This window comes from Sprattus sprattus, assembly GCF_963457725.1.
Source record: "Sprattus sprattus genome assembly, chromosome: 19".
Classification (NCBI taxonomy): domain Eukaryota; kingdom Metazoa; phylum Chordata; class Actinopteri; order Clupeiformes; family Clupeidae; genus Sprattus; species Sprattus sprattus.
In genome coordinates, this window is record NC_137917.1 from 22,044,766 (window position 1) to 22,069,528 (window position 24,763).

Consider the following 24,763-nt stretch of genomic DNA (forward strand, 5'->3'; position numbering starts at 1 on the left):
TCTAAGCTAACGAAAACAAAACCATCCATAGTTACAGGTGATTTATACACTCATAAAAACATAATTATAAATACTTTATTCTGCTAATGGATCCCCCTAAATCCTACACACTGTACCTTTAAAAGCGTTTCAGGTAGACTGCATTACATTTTCGATGCCGTTTTATAAAACCAAACCCACCCAAAGCATTTGATTTTCTGCTCAATTTCTCTCTCTGTCCTAGCTATGAAGTGCCCAAAGGACAGTCAGTATGAGCTCTGTGCTGACACCTGTTCCACTACCTGTGCCAGTCTAACTACACCTCAGAAGTGCCCACACTGCCAGGAGGGATGTGAGTGCGTGGATGGATTTGCATTTGACGCAGGAACGTGTAAACCATTTGGGAAATGTGGATGTGTGGCTGATGGACAATATTATAAGGTTAGTGTGTGTGTGTGTATTTGTGTGTGCGTCTTTGTGTTTAGGCGTGTTTACCAATATATGATCAGGTTCTGATGAAGATGGTTCTGGTCAAACTCAGCTTTCGTCATCGACTGACCTTAGTTCCTTTCCTTCCTTCCATGGCAAAGCAGGATATTCCGCATTTGTCATAGTAGTGGTGCAGTGTTGTGTAAGCACACAGTAATGTCTCAGCATTTGCTTGCGTGTTTTCCTGTAGTCTGGGGAGGAGGTGATGAGGGAAGACTGCACGGAGAAGTGCACCTGTGTGGATGGTGTGTTTTCATGCGAGCAAACACAGTGCACAGCAAAACAGGTCTGTGATACCAGGGGAGGAGTAAGGAACTGCTATCAACTGGGTGAGTCCCCTGTCTTTGTTACTGAATACAGTTGGCAGGAAGTGTTAAGTGAAAAAAAGCACAGAATGTATTCATGAAATCTAGAAAGAATGATGATGATAATGCTTATTATTGCTATGATTATTATAAATAATGAATTTAATTGACATAATTGAATGAATAATGAATAATGTTGATCATGTTTTTTAAATTGATCATGTCCGGGAAAGACCCTTGTGAGGAAAAGAATTGCCGTGAAAAGGAGAGGTGCGTCAAGAATGGCACCAATGTCCAGTGTGTGGCAGAATCCGAGGCTACCTGCTGGGTCATGGGGGATCCGCACTACCGGAGCTTCGATGGAAAGCTTTTCTCTTTCCAGGGCTCATGCATATACACCCTGGTTCAGACGACAGGTCTAGACAGCACCCTGACGCCTTTCAGCATTGTGACTGAAACTGAGATGGAAAATCTGCACAGAGGTTCCTACCTAAAGACTGCAACCATCAGCATTGAAGATGTCAAGATTGTTGTTGTCTATCGTGATCCTGGCACAGTGGTGGTGCGTGACATTCAATTCAAGTATTATTTCGAACACATCCGCATTCGTTATTTTGTGCATTTAAAAACACTTAAAATCAACATTTTGAAGTATTCAAAAAAGAAAAGATCACTGAGCAACTTATCTCAGACTGAATCTAATAACATGTCTTGTTGGCCATGATGTTTTCTAGGTGAATGGAATCAAGGTTAAGCTCCCTCATACTCTCAAATCTGGGAAAATCAGAATAACCCAGAAGTCCTACCAGGGTTTCATCAACACAGACTTCGGAGTGGATATTGTCTTCGACTGGGGGGAGGTCTTACAGGTCACTGTGCCTAGCAGCTACCACAACAATCTTGAGGGCATGTGTGGAACCTACAACGGTGACCAGGCAGATGATTTGTCCATGCCCGATAGCAGCCCCTTCACAAACCTTACTAAGTGGGCCGAAGCATGGAGCCTCCCCGAGTCCAACAGCACCTGCTGGCACTCCTGCCAAGGTCAATGCCCAGTCTGTACAGCAGAGGACGAGGCGCTCTATAAACAGAAGGATTACTGTGGCGAGATCGCAGAGAAAAACGGTGCGTTCTCTGCCTGTCATGCCAAGGTCCTGCCAGGGAAGCTGCTAAATGACTGCCTTTACAACATGTGCATCCACGACGGAGACAACAGGATGCTCTGCAGGGTCATGGCCAATTATGCCAAAATCTGCCAGATGAATGGTGCTGAGATTTCTAAACAGTGGCTGCAGACACTCGACTGCTGTAAGTATTATTTCCCTCAGTCAGTTTAGTGCATATTTTGGAGAATGGCTCGATAGATGTGGATGCTTATGACTAAATAATAACTCTGCTCTTAATTCTTCTCATATTTTATTGCATATGCAAAATGACTTAATATTGTTCAATTATTTTTCTGAAACAGAAGTCTGAAGAGAAGGGGCTGAGTCGCTGAAGAGGATACTGAAGGAAACCAGCAGAGTTATCTCTACACAGAAACCAAACTACAGCATCAGCCAAGAATACCAAATTTGCTCTCATCCAGTATATGAGAGTAAAATATATATATCCATTGAAGTAAAAAGCCACATAATTAAGGCTATGTATCAATATCATGTATTCCAATTAATATAATACTTCATATTTGTAATGCAATATAATCCATGCATCACAAAGTGTAATCAGAGGTACCGCTTCTCTATCTACATACAATAAACATTTTATGCATGACAATTCTGTTTTAATCTTTCATTTGTTTATGGAGATCGATACAGAACATTTTAAGACTTCATTGCCCCAACAGTAACTGTGAACAACAATAATGTATTTTAAGCAATTTATTTCACATCTGTCTTTCTGTGTGTGTGAATTCAAAAGCCACGTCGACAAGAACTAGCTTATTTATGTCACTTGAACAACCATAGCCAACACCTATGTAGTGGGATATGACCGGTCATGGCATCTGTACAGAGATACAATTCTTAGCAAGCCTCAGTGTTTATCAAGGACTGGAAACTTAGAGAAGTTTGGAAACTTGTATCTTTGGACTAAATAAAGGTTTTCTCCCTATCTACAACGTCAAAGTTTCTTGGGTAATTTAATGCCACTGCAAGAATAACAGAGAGACCATCAGCCTACAAGTGATTCTCTGTTTAAGTTAAATGCCTCCAGGGGACAAGCTGTAGGTTCCTGGCAAAAGTCCAGGAAGTACAGAGAGAAAAATAAGCCAAGATTGGCTTCCTCCATAACATCTGTGATCATCTTCATATAGCATACAAGTTACATTTCACTTATAGGAAGGTAAACTACACAATTGAACATAATCTGGGAATCTGGTTCAAGGTGTCAGGTAGGCCATGTTAGTATGGAGTCTACCCACATATGAAAGATGTGAAGGTATGCAGACATGAAAGGGCTGAACATTTGAATGTTTATGAAGAGTGGTGTGAATGTGATACATTCTTGTGGGGGAGGAAATCACATGAAAAGAAACACCAATATGTTTCCTTATGTAATCAAAATATGATCAGATATTGCATGATAAGGTAAACTAACTGAATGAAACTAAAAGACAAGCCAATATACAGTAGCCTACTTACTAGATTTTCAGTTTCAGTAGAATGTATTTGTTTTTAATAACTTGTATTTCAATTAAATAAATTTTCTCATACCAGTATTAAGTATTTTACTTTCATAGATTTGATTAGCATGTATACGATTTTTCATCGTCAAGTTGGCTGACGACACAACCATTGTGGGCCACTGACAATGACGAGTCAGCCTACAGAGAGGAGGTTGATACCCTGCACTGTAAACCCAAACAGTTCTACTAACTTATTAACATTATGTATTCAGTACTTAAAACCTGGTTTTTAGTTGACCAAACTTTAAATGTATTAGTTTTATGAGCAAGTGAAGACGTTTCAATTGTATTGGAATGTATTTGTTTGAGTGAACATTGCCTGATAACTCATATTTTTTAGTATCTGACGTCATCAACGTCATTGAGAAAACTATTGCAGAGAACTTGTGATGAGAGACGGAGACAGCAGACTTAAGGTAGAGTAGTCGTTTAGTAATCGAGAGATTGAAAGGTTGTGTAAGATTCATGATCAAGCAGCTGCTGTGACCACCAAAAGTTGGCCAGCGGAATACCCAAAATGGTTATCTTATCATGGTCACAAAGGAAAAGTCCCCACACTGGATTTGCTCAGACACCTGGGGTCAGGAAGCAAACTGAGGTGTGAGTGACTGCAATTAATCATAGTATGGGAATGGGGGAGGCCATTGAAAACCATCTCAGACAGAGAAACCAGATTATCATATACAACGACAAAAGGTTGCCAGACCTGTTTGCATTACAAGCCTAGCTCATTTACATTAGCAGCCTATAGGAGGGGTCTTAAAACAGTATATATGACTAGAATTGTAGAGGCTTGGCATTCAGTCCTACACCGCTGAACCCGGAGTATGTTCTAGTGCTTCGTAACTGCACTGGAATAAAGATTGCTGCATCAGAAACAAAGAAACAAAGAAACAAAGTGTGTAAGTGTGAACCCCTAAACTGCTCCTGATCTATAAATGCAAAATTCCTTATAAATCGCTTTGGATAAAAGCGTCTGCTAAATCACAGATGTAAATGTAAATGTACATCTGGCAACACTGGGAAGGTGGTCGACCAGTGACAGTTCTCTCTACAGTAAGAGCTTGCGCAAGAAGTTGGAACGTAAGGGAGATACCCTTTCAAAAACTTTGTGAAAGACACAGAGAAACACAAATATCCGACGAGGCAAAATCCTGGACGATTTTGGAATCCCTGCCGGACGAACTCTTTTACCAATATTAAATGCTTAAAACTTAATTTTATTTTGTGTTGTTGAGTGAAAATAATTAAGAACATAGAGGTTAAAAGATCTAAGTATAAAAATTATTTAATATGAGTTCAGAGAACTTAAAAAGTTAAGTTTACTTAAAAAAAATATATATGTACTCAAATGTTATTATGTAATCGATTACATCAAAAGTTTTAAGTACTCTGAACTTGTTCAGGTTTACAGTGTGACTACATGGTGTCAGGATAATAACCTCTCTCATGGATACCAAACCTCTTTTAGGAGATGCTTGTGGACTATAGGAGACGGCAGAAGGAGCAGCACGCACATCAACAGATCCGTAGTTGAAAAGGTCAGCTGCTTCAGGTTCCTCGGGGTGAACATCAGCAATGATCTAACCTGGTCTGCTCACAGGGAACAGGGTGGCCAAAGTGGCCCAGAAGCGCCTCTTCTTCCTGAGGAGACTGAAGAAGTTTGGCATGGACTCAGTCAACCTCACCAACTTCTACAGATGCACAATAGAGAGCATCCTGACTGGTTTCATCACAGTGGTATGGGAGCTGCACAGCCAAGGACTGCAAGGTCCTACCTAGTGTGGTCAGGTCTGCTGAGTTCATCATTGACAGGGAGCTCCCAGCCCTGCAGGACACCTACCACACGATGCCTCAGGGAAGCTAAAGTTGCTCCTAAAAGACTGCTACCATCGAGCCTTCAGACTTTTTACCCCGCTGCCTTCTGGCCGGCAGTAGCATTCGGTCTCGTACGTGCAGACTGGAGAACAGTTTCTTCCCGAGGGCCATCAGGCTTCTAAATGGACATTGAAACACTTTCTCACTCGACACTTTACATACATTGTCATTTTCAACCTACAGTTTGCATTAGTAATATTGTATCAGTAATATTGCACTACCTGTAACTCCAAAACTGGATTTGTCTGTAAGTATAGGTTTACTAGTTTAGCGTAGGTTAATATATATATGTATTATAGGTTTAGCGTACTGTATTGTATATTCATGTTGTATATTGAGTAGGGTCATTACATGTTATTATTATAAATTAGGTTATTATATGTTTAACACATGTAAATAATGTTCAGAGTAATTGTAAAAAAGTATATTTCATGTTATGTTATGTTATGTTATAGTAGGTTGTTGTACAGTTCCTTGTCTTAAGAATGTCAGTGCCCAGTTTGACCCTGTGTTATTCTGTGCATTTGACAATAAAACATCTGCCTTGTAACTTGTAAAAGTACTGCTGTCAGTGACATAATATATTTGCTATTCTCAGTTAGTTAAGTTCAAACATCCCTGTGTGACGGGGCACTTGTGTGACCCGCCACTGCAGCCTGTAGGCTGCTGCCTTTACTTGCCTGGGTGCAGGTTTTTTTGTGTATGTTTGGCATGCCCGATGTGCGTGTACATGTAGCCTACAGTTTATACGTTCCGTCAACCATGGCATTCTGTTTAAATAACCACACAAATTCAATGTCTTGTCATATAAATGTTCCGTTTATTTAATTTAAAATCATACCTCATATCATATTGCATAGCGTTTGTCTTACTGTTTAAGTATTGTCTTGCGTGCGGCTGTTTAAGTTAGTGAAGCGATTATTGCGCGATTAAGCGCGAGTTTTAAACCGGGTTACCCCGAAGTATTCTCGAGTAATTGGCTGATGTATTATGTGCTGACTATGTCGTCACTAGCCTGATAACTACCATGGTGTAGAGTAGTGAGTTGCTGGCTGTTATGAGCCGATTGATTTGTTAATGTATGGCTGCTGTGAGCCACAGGTGTTGGTGCCTGTGCCGATGACACACCTGCTGATTAGATTGGTTTTAGCCAATTTGAGGTTTTTGTCTAGGCTACTTTAACTCGCCTTTTCTTTTGTTCGGGGGAGTTTTCCTGTTTAATAAGACGTGAGTCTTAGGAGCTCTCATTGACCAGCTAAGATGGTCCTTTTTATGTAGTTGACGTGTTTGTTTGTAGAGTGGCTATGCTGCCCATGTATTGTCCTTTTGCAACGTTGTAATTATTTATGTAATATGTTCATTGATCTATAGCCTTATGGGCCTAAGGATGAGGAAATAAAAATCAACGCTTTCCAACATCTTCTACATCCTGAGTCCTCCATGAGTTTCCATCTAGCTCTAACCACGACGGCTATCCCGACCTTTTACACCCTGGCTTGGTATATAAACCAAGTTAACATAAAGAAGAAATCTTTATCTTAATGTCTACAATCCAGGGGGACAACTTGGCAGAGTGAAGCATAGGAATGTGAGGAATCAACCACTGACACCACCCACAGCACACAACAAAGGCACACCTCGGTTCCAGTGAACCAGTATGCCATCCTTTGACTTGTTTAATTAGTAGTGTCACACATCTTCCAATTGAGAACAATTGACACAGGACGGCACCCAAGCTCTGTGTGCTCCATCACTGACACAGCTGCACCACTAGACAAACAGTATTATCCGTGGAATCCCAATAAAGGAAAACGTTGTCATCAGATCCTGTTTAAATATGTTTTCATTTGTTTAAGTATATTTAAATTTTCAATAGCTGAGCATGTCTGCATACTAAATACAGAAAGACAATTGTCACAAAACAGCGCCCAAGCTGCGTGGGATCCGTAACTATCAGAGCCATCACTACACAAACAACAATTTGCATACCCGAAATGTTCTCTTCCCAATAAAGGATAAAGTTATCATCAGATCCTGTTTCGACATGTTTACATTATTAGGTCTGCATACTATATAAAGGAAGACTCCTGTTATTAATATCTCAGTGAACTCCAACTGGGCTCCAATGAAAGGTATGGGTTTGATTTGTTGCAACTGTTAGATTGCTACATTTTTGCTTAAATATAAAAAAAATTCTGTATGGTCGTTGAGACACTTAACTGTATATCTGAATGTAGAGGTCACGCACAATTATATAGTTTAAATTGTTAACAATACAATACAATTAATTGGCTAATTTCCATTGGCAGTCCCCCTGCCAGAGTGACAAAGGCTATACAACCTAAAAAAAAAAGCATTAACGTATATATCAAACATCAAATCAGACAATAATTTTAAATAAAATAAGATAAATAAAATAAAATACAAAAAATGAATAAATAAATCCCAATTTACAAGTTCTACTGCTTACCCACTAATGACCAAATTTTTGGTTATTTATCAACCATGCTTTGAGATTTCATTTTAAGCAGTTGAATGAGGTTGATTCTCTTATATTCTGTGGGAGATGGTTCCATTCCCGGGCTGACCTAAAGTTTCAAAGGTCATATTCTGTGCTGTTTTCAGCCATGGATACCAAACCTTTTTTATTCTGTTTTCAGCCATGGACACCAAACCTCTGTTATTCTTCTTGGCTGCAGCGATAGCCTCAGGTAAGAGCCAGACCTGTATCATATCAAATCATAATGGGGCTTGTTGCATTTTTGCATGTGAATTGTTGGTCTCTAAATAATAAGTTACATATTAACATTTCCTGTGAATGTAATACGTTTCCTGAACAGCTTGGACATTCAGTGAAAACATACATACTAAAAGGTCTAGTGTCCTCAATGTTATTTGATCACACATCAAGCAGAGCATTCAAAGTAACTTGTTTCAATAACAAGATACAGGGGATCTAGCAGAGGATTGAATGTAAACAGCAGATTTGCTGAGAGGACTTTTGATTTATTTATCAATAATCCTTTGCAGAGCAATAACACTTTTTTTTTTAAACTTTCTTCAAGCAGATATTCAAAATAATTAATAAAAAATGCATTCATCGAAGACCTCTGTTATTTGAAAACATTTTTTTAAGACTATCATGTTTCACCAAGCACACATTTCACCTGATATCTTCCTCTCCTGTTTGGTTTTACCAGTGAGTGGGTGTCCTGTTGGTCGAGAATTTATGACTACCTTCTTGACAAACTATGAATATAGTTACGGAAAACTTCAGCTTGCTATTACGGCCCATGAAAACCCTGCCACAGTGACGGTGACGAGTCGTTTTTTCAGCCAGAGTGTGAATGTGCCCAAAGGGAACACAAGATGGATTGATTTACCAGCCAAGACTGAACTGTGGGGTCCAGGGTTATCAGACAAATCTGTGCGGATTTCCTCCAACAGTGACATCACTGTGGTGACATCAAATATCAAACCTTACACTGGAGATAGTAGTGTGATCCTCCCAACATCCAACCTGGGCAGGGAGTACGTAGTGTTCACACCAACGCCAAGTATACTGTCTGCTCTTGTTGCTATCGTAAATGGTGACGGAGATAACGTGGTGGAAATCCTGCCTTATGCCGACATGCCTGTCAAAGGCATAAAGCGCTGGAAGCGCGGGAAAAAAATTACCCTCAAGCTAAAGCCTAATCAAGTCTACCAATTTATGAGTCAAGGTACGTTCACTGGCACCAGGATCCTGTCTACACAACCTCTGGCTGTTCTGGTGGGAAACCAGTGTGGTCTGATCACAGGAAAATGTGAACACATATATGAACAGCTAATCCCAACAACAAGCTTTTCAAATCACTATTTGATTCCGGGTATGCAAACAACCAATAACAACATAAAAGACCTTGCATATGTGGTGGCAGCTGATGATGATACAGATGTTACCATTTCAAATCAGCTAGGAAAGAAAACAATCACACTTCATGCAGGGGGAAGCAAGAACATCAACATAGTAAAAGGTGAATCCGTCATTGTAAGCAGCAGCAAGAGGGTGATGGTGATGTACTTTGGAAGCAACCTTCCAAACGACGAGTTTTTCACCACCATTCTCCCGACGTCTGAGATGTCAAATAAGTGGACGTTGTACTTGCAAGAAAGTTATAGCAACACGGCTGTCATCGTCTCTGAAGTCGAGGACTCACACACAATCAGCGGTGTGACAGGCTGGACGCCTTTCGGCTCTGATGGGCGGTATGTGTGGGCCATGAAGTCACTTGGAAAAGGCAAAGGTCCTCTTACCATCTCTGGAAAGGCCCTGATGACAGTTTATGTCTTTGGTGGCAAACATAGGCACGGTTATGGTACCACTGGAGTGTGTTCCACAGGTGAGCTTTTATTTACACCTCAACACTTTATAAAATATAACAATCCAGTAAAGTAGTTGGTCTTATTAAAATATGAACACTAAACTGTGGTGAATGTCCACTGAAATTGTTTTTAATTTTATAAAACTGAAATGGACTGAATGTATCCTATCTGAATAAAGCCAGATGCTTAGGTATTGCATAAAATATTGTGTGAAAAAAGTGTTATTTCTCATTTCCATTTATTGGTAGCTGTGTAGTCACATTGTGTCATCAGTTTTCATTAAAATTGTCTCTCCCTACAGTATATATAATGTTTGAAATAAAACATGACTGTGTTTCAGGAGTTGTACCAACTTCACCACCTGACCCTTGTGATGGTATCACGTGCCGGGAGAAGGAGGAATGCAAAAGAGGTGTTTGTGTTCCAATCTCAAGGTCAACCTGCTCGGCTTTAGGGGATCCCCATTACACAACCTTTGACGGGAAACGCTATGACTTCCAGGGCACCTGCACCTACACCATGGCAGAGGTGTTGAAGAAAGAGGAAGGCCTCATTCCCTTCACAGTCCAGGCCAAGAATAACAACCGAGGGAACAAATGGGTGTCTCTTGTGAGGAAGGTCACAGTGACTGTGTACAATCACACAGTGGCCATCAGAAAAAGAAGGGGCGCGGTGGAGGTAAGCAACAAAAGTTTAACTAATGTAGACACATTTCATACAGAAATGTCGCCTTTGTAATTGCTTCAGTGGTGGTACATAAATATGAAAACTGCTGGCTCAAATGGTCCCTTTTACATTTTTGTAATGTTTTTATCAGATACTGGTTGTTCGCTGGTTGAGCAACAAATGACAGCCATCATGATTAGCCTTAGGTGAAAAACCTGGTGGCACATTGACATGAAAATGTTTGGCTCAAACCAGTGGCCATTTTGGATTTTTGTATTCTTTTATCATATACTGGTTGTTGACTAGGGACCGCATGTTGAATGGACATTTTTCAAACGAAAATGTTGTTAGAGGGCTGACCTATTTGTTACAAAAAAAGGTTTATTATTTATTTTATACACCTGATTAATCTATCTGTTGTATTACCGATGTATATGTGCCCTGTAAAATGTTGCTGTGGACCACTTAAGACTGAAGTCAACAGGTTTTATAATGTATCTGAAAGGTTTTAGATATTTTGATCATGATCTAAAAAGAAAACACTTCTTCACCAGGTGGATGGCGAAATTATGTTCCTGCCTGTGAGTCTTGTGGGGGGAAAGCTTCAGGTGGTCCACAGAGGAAGGTATGCCGTTCTGACAACTGATTTTGGCCTGAAAGTGTCATATGACTGGAGTATGATGCTGTACATTACAGCACCAAGCAGCTACTTCAACACAGTCGGCGGACTTTGCGGGAATTACAACGGTGACCGCGGCGATGAATGGACCAGTCGTTCTGGAAGTCAACTGTCCTCATCCCTCGAGTCTGCAAAGAGCTGGAAAGTGCCTGACGGTGACTTGTTCTGCCATGATAACTGTCGTAATAATTGCCCCAGTTGCTCTCCGGCCCAGCGAGAAAAATTCAGTGGGAATAAGTACTGTGGCCTCATGACTGACAATAGTGTATTTGCCAACTGCACAGGCAAAGTTGACCCCAACATGTATTTCGACAATTGCGTGTATGACATATGCATCAATAAAGGCATCAAAAGGTTCCTGTGTGACAACATGGAAAACTATGTGGCTGCATGCATGGCCGAGGGCATCAAGATCGATCGCTGGAGGACTCTTGCTAACTGTCGTAAGTGCAGCCTAGTAAAATGAAAAATATATAAAATGAGCCAATTACAAAATGTCATGTTATTAGTTTTTAAGCAAAAGAGTAATCTGCACATGCTATTTACAATATATCATCTACATTACCCAAGGAAAGAGGTTGTATTTTTCTCTGTAATTTTTTGACGTTTTTGTCCTTGCTCAATTTTGTTCACAGCCATAGATTGCCCTGCAAACAGCCACTTTGAAGCATGTGGCGCAGCCTGTGCATCATCTTGTGCTGAAAAAGATGCCGCATCCACCTGCCAGCTGCCCTGTGTAGAGGGCTGCCAGTGCGACAAGGGTTTCGTGCTCAGTGTTGACAAGTGTGTGCCAGAGACCTCGTGTGGCTGCACCCACAAAGGGCGCTATTACCCACCAGGGTCGACTTTTTGGACAGACAACACATGCTCTAACAAATGCACATGCAATTCTGGAAACCTTCAGTGCACTGGCACCAAGTGCAAAAGTTCTGAAGTGTGTTCTTTGAGGAACGGCGTGAGAGACTGCTACCCACTCTCCTACGCCACCTGCTGGGGCTCCGGTGACCCACACTACCGCTCGTTTGATGGTAAGAGATTTGACTTCCAGGGAACGTGCACATACTACCTGTCCAAACTAGTCAACACTCAAGATCCAACTTTGAAACCGTTTGAGGTGCAAGTCCAGAACGAGAACCGAGGCCGGAACAAGGCGGTGGCCTACACCAAGACAGTGTTGATCAAAGTGTATGGACACACCATTGTCTTAAGTAGTGATAACCCGGGAAGAGTACTGGTAAGTTCAATCATGCAAACATACAGTTACAAGTTCTATCATGCAAAATGCACACACATTAATAGAAAATGGTTGTAGTGCCTCTTAATAGGATATGATTTGTAAAGTTGGACATACAGTTACTAATCTATAAACTAACAATGATGTGGTACCAAGCTAGCTATAACACAAAAAGACAACATATTCTTTTTGCATTACACTGTAAATTCTCTGTGAAAAACTGACATGAGATCTTCTCTTTTCCTCTCAAGCTTAACGTTTTTGTAAACTTGCCAATGACACTGGAAGAGGGACGACTGTCAATTTTCCGAAGAGGCCGGACTGGAGTGGTTAAAACCGAGTTTGGCTTGGAAGTGCAGTATGACTGGAGAAGCTATGTGTCAGTTACTCTCCCAAGCACCTACAGTGGAGTGGTGGGTGGCCTGTGTGGAAACCTCAATGGCAATGGTCACGACGACATGCTTACACCCAATAACACCAATGCCAAAAACCCAACCAAGTTTGGTATAAGCTGGAAAGTGAAGGATGACCCTCGGTGCAAAGACACATGCGAAGGCCAGAAGTGCCCTGTGTGTGACATCAAGGCAGAGGCGAACAAGGATTTCCGAAAAGCCTGTAGCATCCTCACGAACAAGGCTGGTCCCTTCAAGGACTGTCACAGCAAAGTGAATCCAGAGCAGTACTATAATGACTGTGTTTATGACATGTGCATGTATAATGGCCACTCTTCTGCTCTCTGCAATGCCCTCAGCACGTACACCACGGTGTGCCAGGAGGCCAAAGCCAGGATCGATGGTTGGAGAACAAAGACATTCTGTCGTAAGTACAACAGTTTTTCAGGAAAAAAGGCGTCCTTGAGTCAAGGATTAGCTCTTCTTGCTCTGCCTTATGTGATGTTATGCTGTTTCAAACATGATTTGGACATGATTGATAAAGATGCAAATGTTCATCTTTTCTATTGGCGCAAGGTCATTTCACAGAGATGTTTATAGTTTCTATGGTTCCTTTTTGCCAGCTCTGGCCTGCCGGGCAAACAGCCATTACGAGGTGTGCATGTCTGGCTGTTCTGTGATGTGTCCCGGAGCCGAGGAGCCAGAGAGCTGCGAGAGCGCCCCCTGCAGGGAGGGCTGCGAGTGCGACGACAACTTTGTGCAGAGCGACGGACAGTGTGTGGCAGAGGATAAGTGTGGCTGTGAGCACAAAGGGCGCTACTACCAGCAAGGACAAGTATTTTTCCTCGGTGACCAGTGCACAGGCCGTTGTGTGTGTGGGAACGACGGCAAGGTACAATGCCAAAGCAGCTTCTCTTGTGGGCCCCATGAAGTGTGCCGCATCCAGGACGGGACCAAGGCGTGCTTCCCAACTGCCAGAGCAGCTTGTTCTGTGTCAGGGAGGGGACAATACAGCTCATTCGATAACAGGAGGTTTAGTGTTCCTGGGAACTGCGTGTACAAAATGGCAGAGGTCGTCAAGGACAAAGATGGTAAGAGGGTTCCCTTCAGTGTGGTAGTCCATCAGGACTCAGCACCCAATCATCCGACGGTTACCCGCAGGGTCCAAATAGAAGTCAATGACTACAACATCCTCATGCTCCCTGGAAGAATCTGGGAAGTAACGGTAATTGCGTAAACCGCAGCTGTCTAGCTGCACTTCTAGTTGTCTTCTGTCCTGTGTTCCCCCTTTGCTTCCTTAAGCAACCTAGTTTTGTAAAGGAAATGTGTGAACGTACAGATAACTTTTTACCATGTTTTGCTTCTGTTAAAGCCCTGCCACCATTTCATTTCCATATTTTTTGTGTTATCCTGCAATATTGCAGTCCACATCTTTCACTGCTTTGCCGTCTCTCTCTCTCTCTCCACTGACAGCTGGATGGTATCAGAGTGAATCTCCCTCTCCAACTGGACGACGGGAAGGTGCGAGCTCATCAGAATGGCCTCTTCATCATTTTGCAGACTGACTTTGGTTTGGAGGTGACCTATGACACTATCTCCATGGTCAGAGTGGAAATGCCATCCTCTTACAAAGGCGTACTGTTGGGCCTGTGTGGCAACTACAACGACAACCCAGCTGATGATTTTGCCTTACCCAGTGGTACCGAGGCCCTTTCAGCAGAAGACTTCGCTGAGGGCTGGGTAGTGGCTCAGGAGGGTGTGAAATGTCAGACAGGTTGTGGTTCTCAGTGTCCCACTCCCCCGCCAGACGAGCAGGAGGAGTCCAAAAAGTTGTGCGAAATCTTGAAAGACATAAAGGGTCCATTTTCGAAGTGCCATACAACTGTTCCCCCGCAGGAGTACTTCAATAAATGCGAAAAAGACCTTTCAGACCGAGGGGGGAGTAAAGATGTCCTCTGCCAACACTTGCAAAACTACGTTGCTGTCTGCCAGGAATCTGGGGCTTCGGTTGACAGCTGGCGAAATGAAACATTCTGTCGTGAGTGTACCTTATATAATGTATACTCATACTATGTATATGATATGACTTATACTATATATGATATACATATGCTCTATGGGATTGCATTGTCTTTTTTAATCTGATCTATAAATAGTGAAACACCGGTGGCTGAATTCCAAATTTGATTCCGTGTATCAAACCACACTCACCCAAAGCATTTGATTTTCTGCTCAATTTCTCTCTCTGTCCTAGCTATGAAGTGCCCAAAGGACAGTCAATATGAGCTCTGTGCTGACACCTGTTCCACTACCTGTGCCAGTCTAACTACACCTCAGAAGTGCTCACACTGCCAGGAGGGATGTGAGTGCGTGGATGGATTTGCATTTGACGCAGGGACGTGCAGGCCATTTGGGAAATGTGGATGTGTGGCTGATGGACAATATTATAAGGTTTGTGTGTGAGTGTGTACTTGTGTGTGCGTCTTTGTGTTTAGGCGTGTTTGCCAAGAGATGAACCTGATCAGGTTATGATGAAGATGGTTCTGTTCAAAGCCAGCTTTCGTCATCGACTGATTTTAGTACCTTTTCATGGCAAAGCAGGATATTCCACATTTGTCATGGTAGTGGTGTAGTGTTTTGTAAGCACACTGGATGTGAGTAATGACTCAGCATTTGCTTGCGTGTTTTCCTGTAGTCTGGGGAAGCGGTGATGAGGGAAGACTGCACGGAGAAGTGCACCTGTGTAGATGGTGTGTTTTCATGCGAGCAAACACAGTGCACAGCAGAACAGGTCTGTGATACCAGGGGAGGAGTAAGGAACTGCTATCAGCTGGGTGAGTCCTCTGTCTTTGTTACTGAATATTGAATTGAGGAAATTGTAGTATTTCTTTCCACTTTGTCCTATAAAGTTGGCAGGAAGTGAAAAAACGGATTATAACAGAATTTATTCATGAAATCTAGAAAGAATGATGATGATGATGCTGCGTATTATTAGTATTATTATTGCAATTATAAATAATTAATTAAATTGACATAATTGAATCAATAATGATTTATGTTGATCATGTTTTTTAAATTGATCATGTCCTGGAAAGACCCTTGTGAGGCAAAGCAGTGCCGTGAAAAGGAGAGGTGCGTCAAGAATGGCACCAATGTCCAGTGTGTGGCAGAATCTGAGACTACCTGCTGGGTCATGGGGGATCCGCACTACCGGAGCTTCGATGGAAAGCTTTTCTCTTTCCAGGGCTCGTGCATATACACCCTGGTTCAGACGACAGGTCTGGACGACACCCTGACTCCTTTCAGCATTGTGACTGAAACCGAAATGGAAAATCTGCACAGAGGTTCCTACCTAAAGACTGCAACCATCAGCATTGAAGGTGTCAAGATTGTTGTTGTCTATCGTGATCCTGGCACAGTGGTGGTGCGTGACATTCAATTCCAATCTTATTTCAAACACATCCGCATTCGTTATTTTGTGCATTTACAAACATTCACATTTTGCAGTATTCAAAAAAGTAAAGATCACTGAGCAACTAATCTCAGACTTAATCTGATAAACTTGTCTTGTTGGCCATGTTGTTTTCCAGGTTGATGGAACCAAGGTTAAGCTCCCTCATACTCTCAAATCTGGGAAAATCAGAATAACCCAGAAGTCCTACCAGGGTTTCATCAACACAGACTTCGGAGTGGATATTGTCTTCGACTGGGGGGAGGTCTTACAGGTCACTGTGCCTAGCAGCTACCACAACAATCTTGAGGGCATGTGTGGAACCTACAACGGTGACCAGGCAGATGATTTCTCCATGCCCGATAGCACCCCCCTCACGAACCTTACCAAGTGGGCCGAAGCATGGAGCCTTCCCGAGTCCAACAGCACCTGCTGGCACTCCTGCCAAGGTCAATGCCCAGTCTGTACAGCAGAGGATGAGGCGCTGTATAAACAGAAGAATTACTGTGGCGAGATCGCAGAGAAGAACGGTGCGTTCTCTGCCTGTCATGCCAAGGTCCTGCCAGGGAAGCTGCTGGATGACTGCCTTTACAACATGTGCATCCACGACGGAGACAAGGAGATGCTCTGCAGGGTCATGACCAATTATGCCAAAATCTGCCAGATGAACGGTGCTGAGATTTCTAAAGAGTGGCTGCAGACACTCGACTGCTGTAAGTGTTATTTCCCTCAGTCTGTTTATTGCATATTTTGGCTCGATGAATGTGGTTGCTTATACGTCTAACTAATTACTCAGCTCTTAATTCTTCTTATATTTTACTTTAAGGAGCTGAGTAAAAGTCTGCATATGCAAAATGACTTAATATTGTTCAATTGTTTTGCTGAAACAGAAGTCTGAAGAGAAGGGGCTGAGTTGCTGAAGAGGATACTGAAGGAAACCAGCAAAGTTATCTCTACACAGAAACCAAACTACAGCATCAGCCAAGAATACCACCACTGCAATTTTGCTCTTATCCAGTAAATGAGTAAAAAATATATATCTGTCAAAGTAAAAAGCCACATACCTAAGGCTATTAATCAATATCATGTATTCCAATTCATTTAATACTTATTTGTAATGCGATATAATCACACGCATCACAAAGTATAATCACATGTACCGCTTCTCTATCGATATACAATAAACACTTTCTGCATAACAATTCTGTTTGAATCTTTTTCATTTGTTTGCAGAGATTGGTAAAGAACATTTAAAGACTTAATTGCCCCAGCACTTCTGTGAATAATAATAATAGAAAATCATTTGAACAACCGTAGCCAACACCTATTTTGCAAGATATGACTGGTCATGGCATCTGTACAGATACATTTCTCAACTAGCTTAAGTGTTTACCAAGGACTGGATACTTAGAGAAGTTTGGAAACTTGTATCTTCGGACTAAATAAAGGTTTTCTCCCTATCTACAACGTCAAAGTTTCTTGGGTAATTTAATGCCACTGCAAGAATAACAGAGAGACCATCAGCCTACAAGTGATTCTCTGTTTATGTTAAATGCCTCCAGGGGACAAGCTAGGCAACAGGAAGTACAGAGAGAAAAATAAGCAAAGATCGACTTCCTCCATAACACATTAACTCTTCCTGAATGGCAGGGATTGCCACAGCGACAGAATGTTCTAAGCGTGTAACGTGCAAGACGTAGGAGTAGCAGCTTCATGTGATTATTACAGTCACGCGCGGATGCTGTTCATTGACTTCAGCTCTGCGTTCAACACCGTCATCCCCCAACATCTGGTGGACAAGCTGAGTAAAATAGGCATCAGCACTTCTCTGTGCAACTGGCTGCTGGACTTTCTTACTAACAGACCGCAGACAGTCAGAGTCGGAAACAACTCCTCAGCGAACACCATCATAAACACGGGGGTGCCGCAAGGATGTGTGCTATCTCCCCTGCTGTTCACGCTGATGACCCACGACTGCTGTGCCAAATTTGAAACGAATCACTTCATCAAATTTGCAGATGACACAACAGTGCTGGGCCTCATCAAAGACAACAATGACTCAGCATACAGAGAGGAGGTACAGCTACTCATCAACTGGTGTGAGAAGAACAATCTGCTTCTCAACGTCAACAAAACTAAAGAAATTACTGTGGACTTCAGAAAGAAACAACCAACACACATCCCACTCATCATCAACGGCAGTGCAGTAGAGTCTGTGAAAAGCACAAAGTTCCTGGGAGTGCACATCACGAATGACCTCTCATGGACTACCAACACCACCGCACTGGTCAAGAAGGCGCAGACACGACTCCACTTCCTGAGAAGGATGAGAAGAGCTGATCTTCCCACTTCTGCCCTCACCATCTTCTTCAGAGGTGCTATTGAGAGCATCCTGACCAGCAACGTCTCTGTCTGGCACGGCAGCTGTCTAGCTGCAGACAAGAAGGCACTGCAGAGGGTGGTGAGGACAGCAGAAAAGATCATCAGGTCATCCCTACCACCCATTCAGGAACTGTACACTTCACACTGTTCCAAGCGGGCAATGAACATCATCAAAGACACAACTCATCCAGCACAGTCTGTTCTCCCTTCTACCATCAGGGAAGCGGTACCGCAACCTGCGGGCCCGCACAAGCAGACTGAGTAACAGCTTCTTTCCACAAGCCATCAGACTCATCAACACACTGAAGAAAACCACATGAACATTCCATAGTCACTTCACCATGCCACTGGCACTTTACTTTACTGTTGCACCTTATGACCACTGATTGTACTTCTGCTGCTATGTGTGTGTGTGTGTATGTGTGTGTGAGTGAGAGTCTGTGTGAGAGAGAGATTATTGTCAATGTCTTATTTAAATGTTTGTGTGTGTGTGTGTGTGTGTGTGAGAGAGAGATTTTGTCAATGTCTTATTTAAATGTTTTAAACTGCACATTGGAGACTGGTCAAACGCAATTTCAAACTTCTGTGCTAACCCTGTTACATAGATTTTTGACAATAAAGTACACTTGACTTGACTTGATTAGTGATTATGTATGCGAGGATGTAGGCTCTGCATTGAAGTCTTCTGCATAATCTTCTTCTCTATGATCTTCTTCATATAGAATACATGTTACATTTCAGTTATAGGAAGGTAGCATACACAACTTAACATAATGGCTGTGTCTGGTTCAATGTGTAAGGTGGGGCGTGTTAGGAAGGGGAACAGTATGGGGTCTGCCTAGATGTGAAAGGTCTGAAGGTCTGCTGACAAAAAAGGTCTGGCTGCCCACTGAATCTTAATGAATGTGGTGTGAATGTGATACTGTACATTCTTGAGGGGGATGAATTCACACAAGTTGCAACCGCTTAGAAAGTATTTTGTATTTTACTTTTATATATTTGATGAGCATATACGATTTTTTAAAAACTTTTTTTTTATGAATTTGTGCCCATCTCTGTAAGGTGGTCTGATCCCTGTCAGCAATTAGGCTACCTGAGTGTATTTTAAGAGCAATCCTTGATGGATAGACCAAAAGTACTGCTATCAGTGACATAACAAATGTGCTATTCTCAGTTCAGTTAAGTTCAGACAGACCTTCTTTATCGTTTTTTCTTTGGAACGTATTTAATTTAGTAGTACGGTAGACATACCTCCCCAAACTACCAGTGCCAATTCCCTTTAAAAAAACAAAAAAAACAAGATAAGCCCCAGGCAAACTTGACTTTTCAATAGCTCCAAACGTCCCTGGCTTGGTATATAAACAAAGTAAACATAAAGAAGAAATCTTATGTCTACAATCCAGGGGGACAACTTGGCAGAGTGAAGCATAGGAATGTGAGGAATCAACCACTGACACCACCCACAGCACACAACAAAGGCACACCTCGGTTCCAGTGAACCAGTATGCCATCCTTTGACTTGTTTAATTAGTGTCACACATCTTCCAATTGAGAACAATTGACACAGGACGGCACCCAAGCTCTGTGTGCTCCATCACTGACACAGCTGCACCACTAGACAAACAGTATTATCCGTGGAATCCCAATAAAGGAAAACGTTGTCATCAGATCCTGTTTAAATATGTTTTAATTTGTTTAAGTATATTTTAATTTTCAATAGCTGAGCATGTCTGCATACTAAATACAGAAAGACAATTGTCACAAGACAGCGCCCAAGCTGCGTGTGATCCGTAACTATCAGAGCCATCACTACACAAACAACAATTTGCATACCGGAAATGTTCTCTTCCCAATAAAGGATAAAGTTATCATCAGATCCTGCTTCGATATGTTTACATTGTTAAGTCTGCATACTATATAAAGGAAGACTCCTGTTATAAATATCTCAGTGAACTCCCACTGGGCTTCAATGAAAGGTATGGGTATCATTTGTTGCAACTGTTAGATTGCCAAATATATGTTTCAATATACTCATTTTTCATTGAGAGACTTAACTTTATGTCTGTACTAGTGAATGTACGCACAATTGTATAGTAAAAAGAAGTTTCAAGGATCATATTTTGTGCTGTTTTCAGCCATGGATACCAAACCACTTTTATTCTGTTTTCAGCCATGGATACAAAACTACTTTTATTCTTCTTGGCTGCAGCGATAGCCTCAGGTAAGAACCAGACCTGTATCATATCAAATCATAATGGGGCTTGTTGCGTTTTTGCATGTGAATTGTTTGTCTCTGATAATAAGTAACCCATTTCCTGTAATAATGTCATACGTTTACTGAAAATCTTGGACATTCAGTGAAAATATACTTACATACTTAAAGGTCTGGTGTCCTCAATGTAATTTGATCACATATCAAGCAGAGCATTCAAAGTAACTCGTTTCAGAAACATGATACTGGATCTAGCAGAGGATTGAATGTTGTAAGGATTTAACATCTGTAAACAGCAGATTGGCTGCAAGAACTTTTGATTTCTTTATCAATATTTTATCATAATCCCTTTCAGAGCAATAACGCTTCTTTTTTAAAACTTTCTTTAAGCAGATTTTCAAAATAATTAATAAAAAATGCATTCATTGAAGACCATTTTTTTTTTTTTAAGACTATCATGTTTCACCAAGCATAAATTTCACCTGATATTTTCTCTCCTGTTTGGTTTTACCAGTGAGTGGGTGTCCTGTTGGTCGAGAATTTATGACTACCTTCTTGACAAACTATGATAATAGGACTGGCGGACCTGTAAAACTTCAGCTTGCTATTACGGCCCATGAAAACCCAGCCACAGTGACAGTGACTGTGAGGAGCCTTTTATTCACACAGAGTGAGAATGTCCTCAAAGGGGGCACAGTATGGATTGATTTACCAAAAGGGACCGAACTGTCAGATGCAGGTTTATCTCACAAATCTGTCCAGATTTCCTCCACCAGTGACATCACTGTGGTGACATCAAATAACAAAAGAGGCTCCGGAGAAAGTAGTGTGATCCTCCCAACATCCAACCTGGGCAGGGAATATGTAGTGTTCACACCAATTCCAGATGAAAAAAACCGTCGTGGAAAAGCTCTTGTTGCAATCGTAAATGGTGATGGAGAAAACGTGGTGGAAATCCTGCCTTATGCTGACATGTCTGTCGAACGCATGGAGCACTGGACACCCGGGAAGAAATTTACCCTCAAGCTAAAGCCTTATGAAGTCTACCAATTTATAAGTGGTCACACGTTCACTGGCACCAGGATCCTGTCTACACAACCTCTGGCTGTTCTAGTTGGAGACCAGTGTGCTCGGATCGGGAGTGGAAGCTGTAATCACGTATATGAACAGCTAATCCCAACAACAAGTTTTTCTGATCACTTTCTGATTCCGGTTATGCAAACAAAACGAAAGAATCAATTTTGGAATTGGGGTATGACCTGGAATTGGGGTAAGACTAACAATTATGCATATGTGGTTGCAGCTGATGATGATACAGATGTTTACATTTCAAATCAGCCAAAAGAGAAAAAACTTAATGCAGGGGGAAGCAAGAAAATCACCATATATAATGGTGAACCCATCATTGTAAGGAGCAACAAGAGGGTAATGGTGATGTACTTTGGAAGCAACCTTCCACACGACGAGTTTCTCACCACCATTCTCCCGACGTCTGAGATGTCAAATAAGTGGACGTTGTACTTACAAGAAAGTTATAGCAACACGGCTGTCATCGTCTCTGAAGTCGAGGACTCACACACAATCAGTGGTGTGACAGGCTGGACGCCTTTTGGCTCTGATGGGCGGTATGTGTGGGCCATGAAGTCACTTGGAAAAGGCAAAGGTCCTCTCACCATCTCTGGAAAGGCCCTCATGACAGTTTATGTCTTTGGTGGCAAAAAAAGGCACGGTTATGGTACAACCGGAGTGTGTTCCACAGGTGAGCTTTTATTCACACCTTAACAACACTTTATAAAATATAACAATCCAGTAGTTGGTCTTATTAAAATATGAACACTGACCTGCGGTGAATGTCCACTGAAATAGTTTTTGATTTTATAAAACTGAATTGGACTGAAGGTATCCTATCTGAATAAAGCCAGATGTTTAGGTATATTGTGTGATAAGTGTTATTTCTCATTTCCATTTGTTGGTAGCAGTGTAGTCATCAGTTTTCATTAAAATGGTCTCTCCCTACAGTATATATCATTTTTGAAAAATGACTAATAGGTGAAAATTCACCCTAGTTACCTCAGGACTCCGTAGCTGCATGAAAGTATATTTATTAGACAAACAAACAAAGACAATTGCAATCGGGCTCCCCTCCCAGAACAAGGCTGAAAGTGAAGGCAATGATAAACCCATCTCACAAGGTTTATATAGTGGATTTCTCACGTCCGAGGCTCCCTGTCTTGCAAGGATGGCAGTTTTGCACAAGGTTGGAAGAAGCACAGTTCCTTTCTTATCTCCTCTGGTCTTAACATGCTCTTGTTCATATGCAGACTTAGTGGCACCTAATATTCTAGTTACACACACAGAGAGAAAAGCCATGTTCCTGCTTTCATAAGCACATGATTCATACAAGGAATATATTAATACAAGGCACTTGATTATTATATTCTTAAGTCATTAACCATGTTTGGAAATAATCTCTATCAATGACTGTGTTTCAGGAGTTGTACCAACTTCACCACCTGACCCTTGTGATGGTATACGGTGCCGGGAGAAGGAGGAATGCAAAAGAGGTGTTTGTGTTCCCATCTCAAGGTCAACCTGCTCGGCTCTAGGGGATCCCCATTACACAACCTTTGACGGGAAACGCTATGACTTCCAGGGCACCTGCACCTACACCATGGCAGAGGTGTTGAAGAAAGAGGAAGGCCTTATTCCCTTCACAGTCCAGGCCAAGAATAACCACCGAGGGAACAAATGGGTGTCTTATGTGAGGAAGGTCACAGTGACTGTGTACAATCACACAGTGGCCATCAGAAAAAGAAGGGGCGCGGTGGAGGTAAGCAACAAAAGTTTAACCAATGTAGACACATTTCACACAGAAATGTCGCCTTTGTGCTTGCTCCAGATGGGGTTCAGTGGTGGTGCATAGCTATGAAAATTGCTGGGTCAAATGGTCCCTTTTACATTTTTGTAATGTTTTTATCAGATACTGGTTGTTGGCTGATTGAGCAACATATGACAGCCATCATGATTTGCTCTGATTGCTCTCTGAAGAGTAGCCTTGGGTGAAAAACCTGGTGGCACATTGACATGAAAATGTTTGGCTCAAATCAGTGGCCATATTGGATTTTTGTATTCTTTTATCATATACTGGTTGTTGAATAGGGACCGCATGTGAAATTAAATTTTTCAAACAAAAATGTTGTTAGAGGGCAGACCTATTTGTTACAAAAAAAGGTTTATTATTTATTTTATACACCTGATGAATCTATCTGTTGTATTACCGATGTATATGTGCCCTGTAAAATGTTGCTGACCCACAACTGTGGACCACTTAAGACTGAAGTCAACAGGTTTTATAATGTATCTGAAAGGTTTTAGATATTTTGATCATGATCTAAAAAGAACACACTTCTTCACCAGGTGGACGGCGAAATTATGTTCCTGCCTGTGAGTCTTGTGGGGGGAAAGCTTCAGGTGGTTCACAGAGGAAGGTCGGCCGTTCTGATAACTGATTTTGGCCTGAAAGTGTCATATGACTGGAGTATGATGCTGTACATCACAGCACCAAGCAGCTACTTCAACACAGTTGGCGGACTTTGCGGGAATTACAACGGTGAGCGTGGTGATGAATGGACCAGCCGTTCTGGAAGTCGACTGTCCTCATCCCTCGAGTCTGCAAAGAGCTGGAAAGTGCCTGACGGTGACTTGTTCTGCCATGATAACTGTCGTAATAATTGCCCCAGTTGCTCTCCGGCCCAGCGAGGCAAATTTAGTGGGAATAAGTACTGTGGCCTCATGACTGACTCCAATAGTGTATTTGCCAACTGCACGGGCAAAGTTGACCCCAACATGTTCTTCGACAATTGCGTGTATGACATATGCATCAATAAAGGCATCAGAAGGTTCCTGTGTGACAACATGGAAAACTACGTGGCTGCATGCATGGCCGAGGGCATCAAGATCGATCGCTGGAGGACTCTTGCTAACTGTCGTAAGTGCAGCCTAGTAATTTAAAAAATATATAAAATGAGGAAATTACAAAATGTCA

The 24,763-nt window shown here is 41.9% G+C and overlaps 1 protein-coding gene across 1 annotated transcript in view; it reads left to right on the top strand.

Moving 5' to 3' along the window:
* Nucleotides 1-24,763, top strand: part of LOC308380665 (IgGFc-binding protein) — a gene marked incomplete at both ends in the record, with an annotated part of 45,357 nt that overhangs the window by 15,021 nt on the left and 5,573 nt on the right. The window contains 22 exons of the mRNA XM_080858071.1: nt 224-420; nt 659-713; nt 1,007-1,335; nt 1,508-2,081; nt 5,063-5,230; nt 7,998-8,048; nt 8,538-9,719; nt 10,043-10,380; nt 10,923-11,490; nt 11,683-12,281; nt 12,533-13,076; nt 13,297-13,898; nt 14,147-14,615; nt 14,928-15,124; nt 15,369-15,507; nt 15,769-16,097; nt 16,264-16,837; nt 18,188-18,499; nt 21,233-21,868; nt 22,022-22,477; nt 23,211-23,548; nt 24,136-24,706. Coding sequence (XP_080714197.1) covers nt 224-420; nt 659-713; nt 1,007-1,335; nt 1,508-2,081; nt 5,063-5,230; nt 7,998-8,048; nt 8,538-9,719; nt 10,043-10,380; nt 10,923-11,490; nt 11,683-12,281; nt 12,533-13,076; nt 13,297-13,898; nt 14,147-14,615; nt 14,928-15,124; nt 15,369-15,507; nt 15,769-16,097; nt 16,264-16,837; nt 18,188-18,499; nt 21,233-21,868; nt 22,022-22,477; nt 23,211-23,548; nt 24,136-24,706 — 9,228 coding nt within the window. The remainder of the gene's footprint in view (nt 1-223; nt 421-658; nt 714-1,006; nt 1,336-1,507; nt 2,082-5,062; nt 5,231-7,997; nt 8,049-8,537; nt 9,720-10,042; nt 10,381-10,922; nt 11,491-11,682; nt 12,282-12,532; nt 13,077-13,296; nt 13,899-14,146; nt 14,616-14,927; nt 15,125-15,368; nt 15,508-15,768; nt 16,098-16,263; nt 16,838-18,187; nt 18,500-21,232; nt 21,869-22,021; nt 22,478-23,210; nt 23,549-24,135; nt 24,707-24,763) is intronic.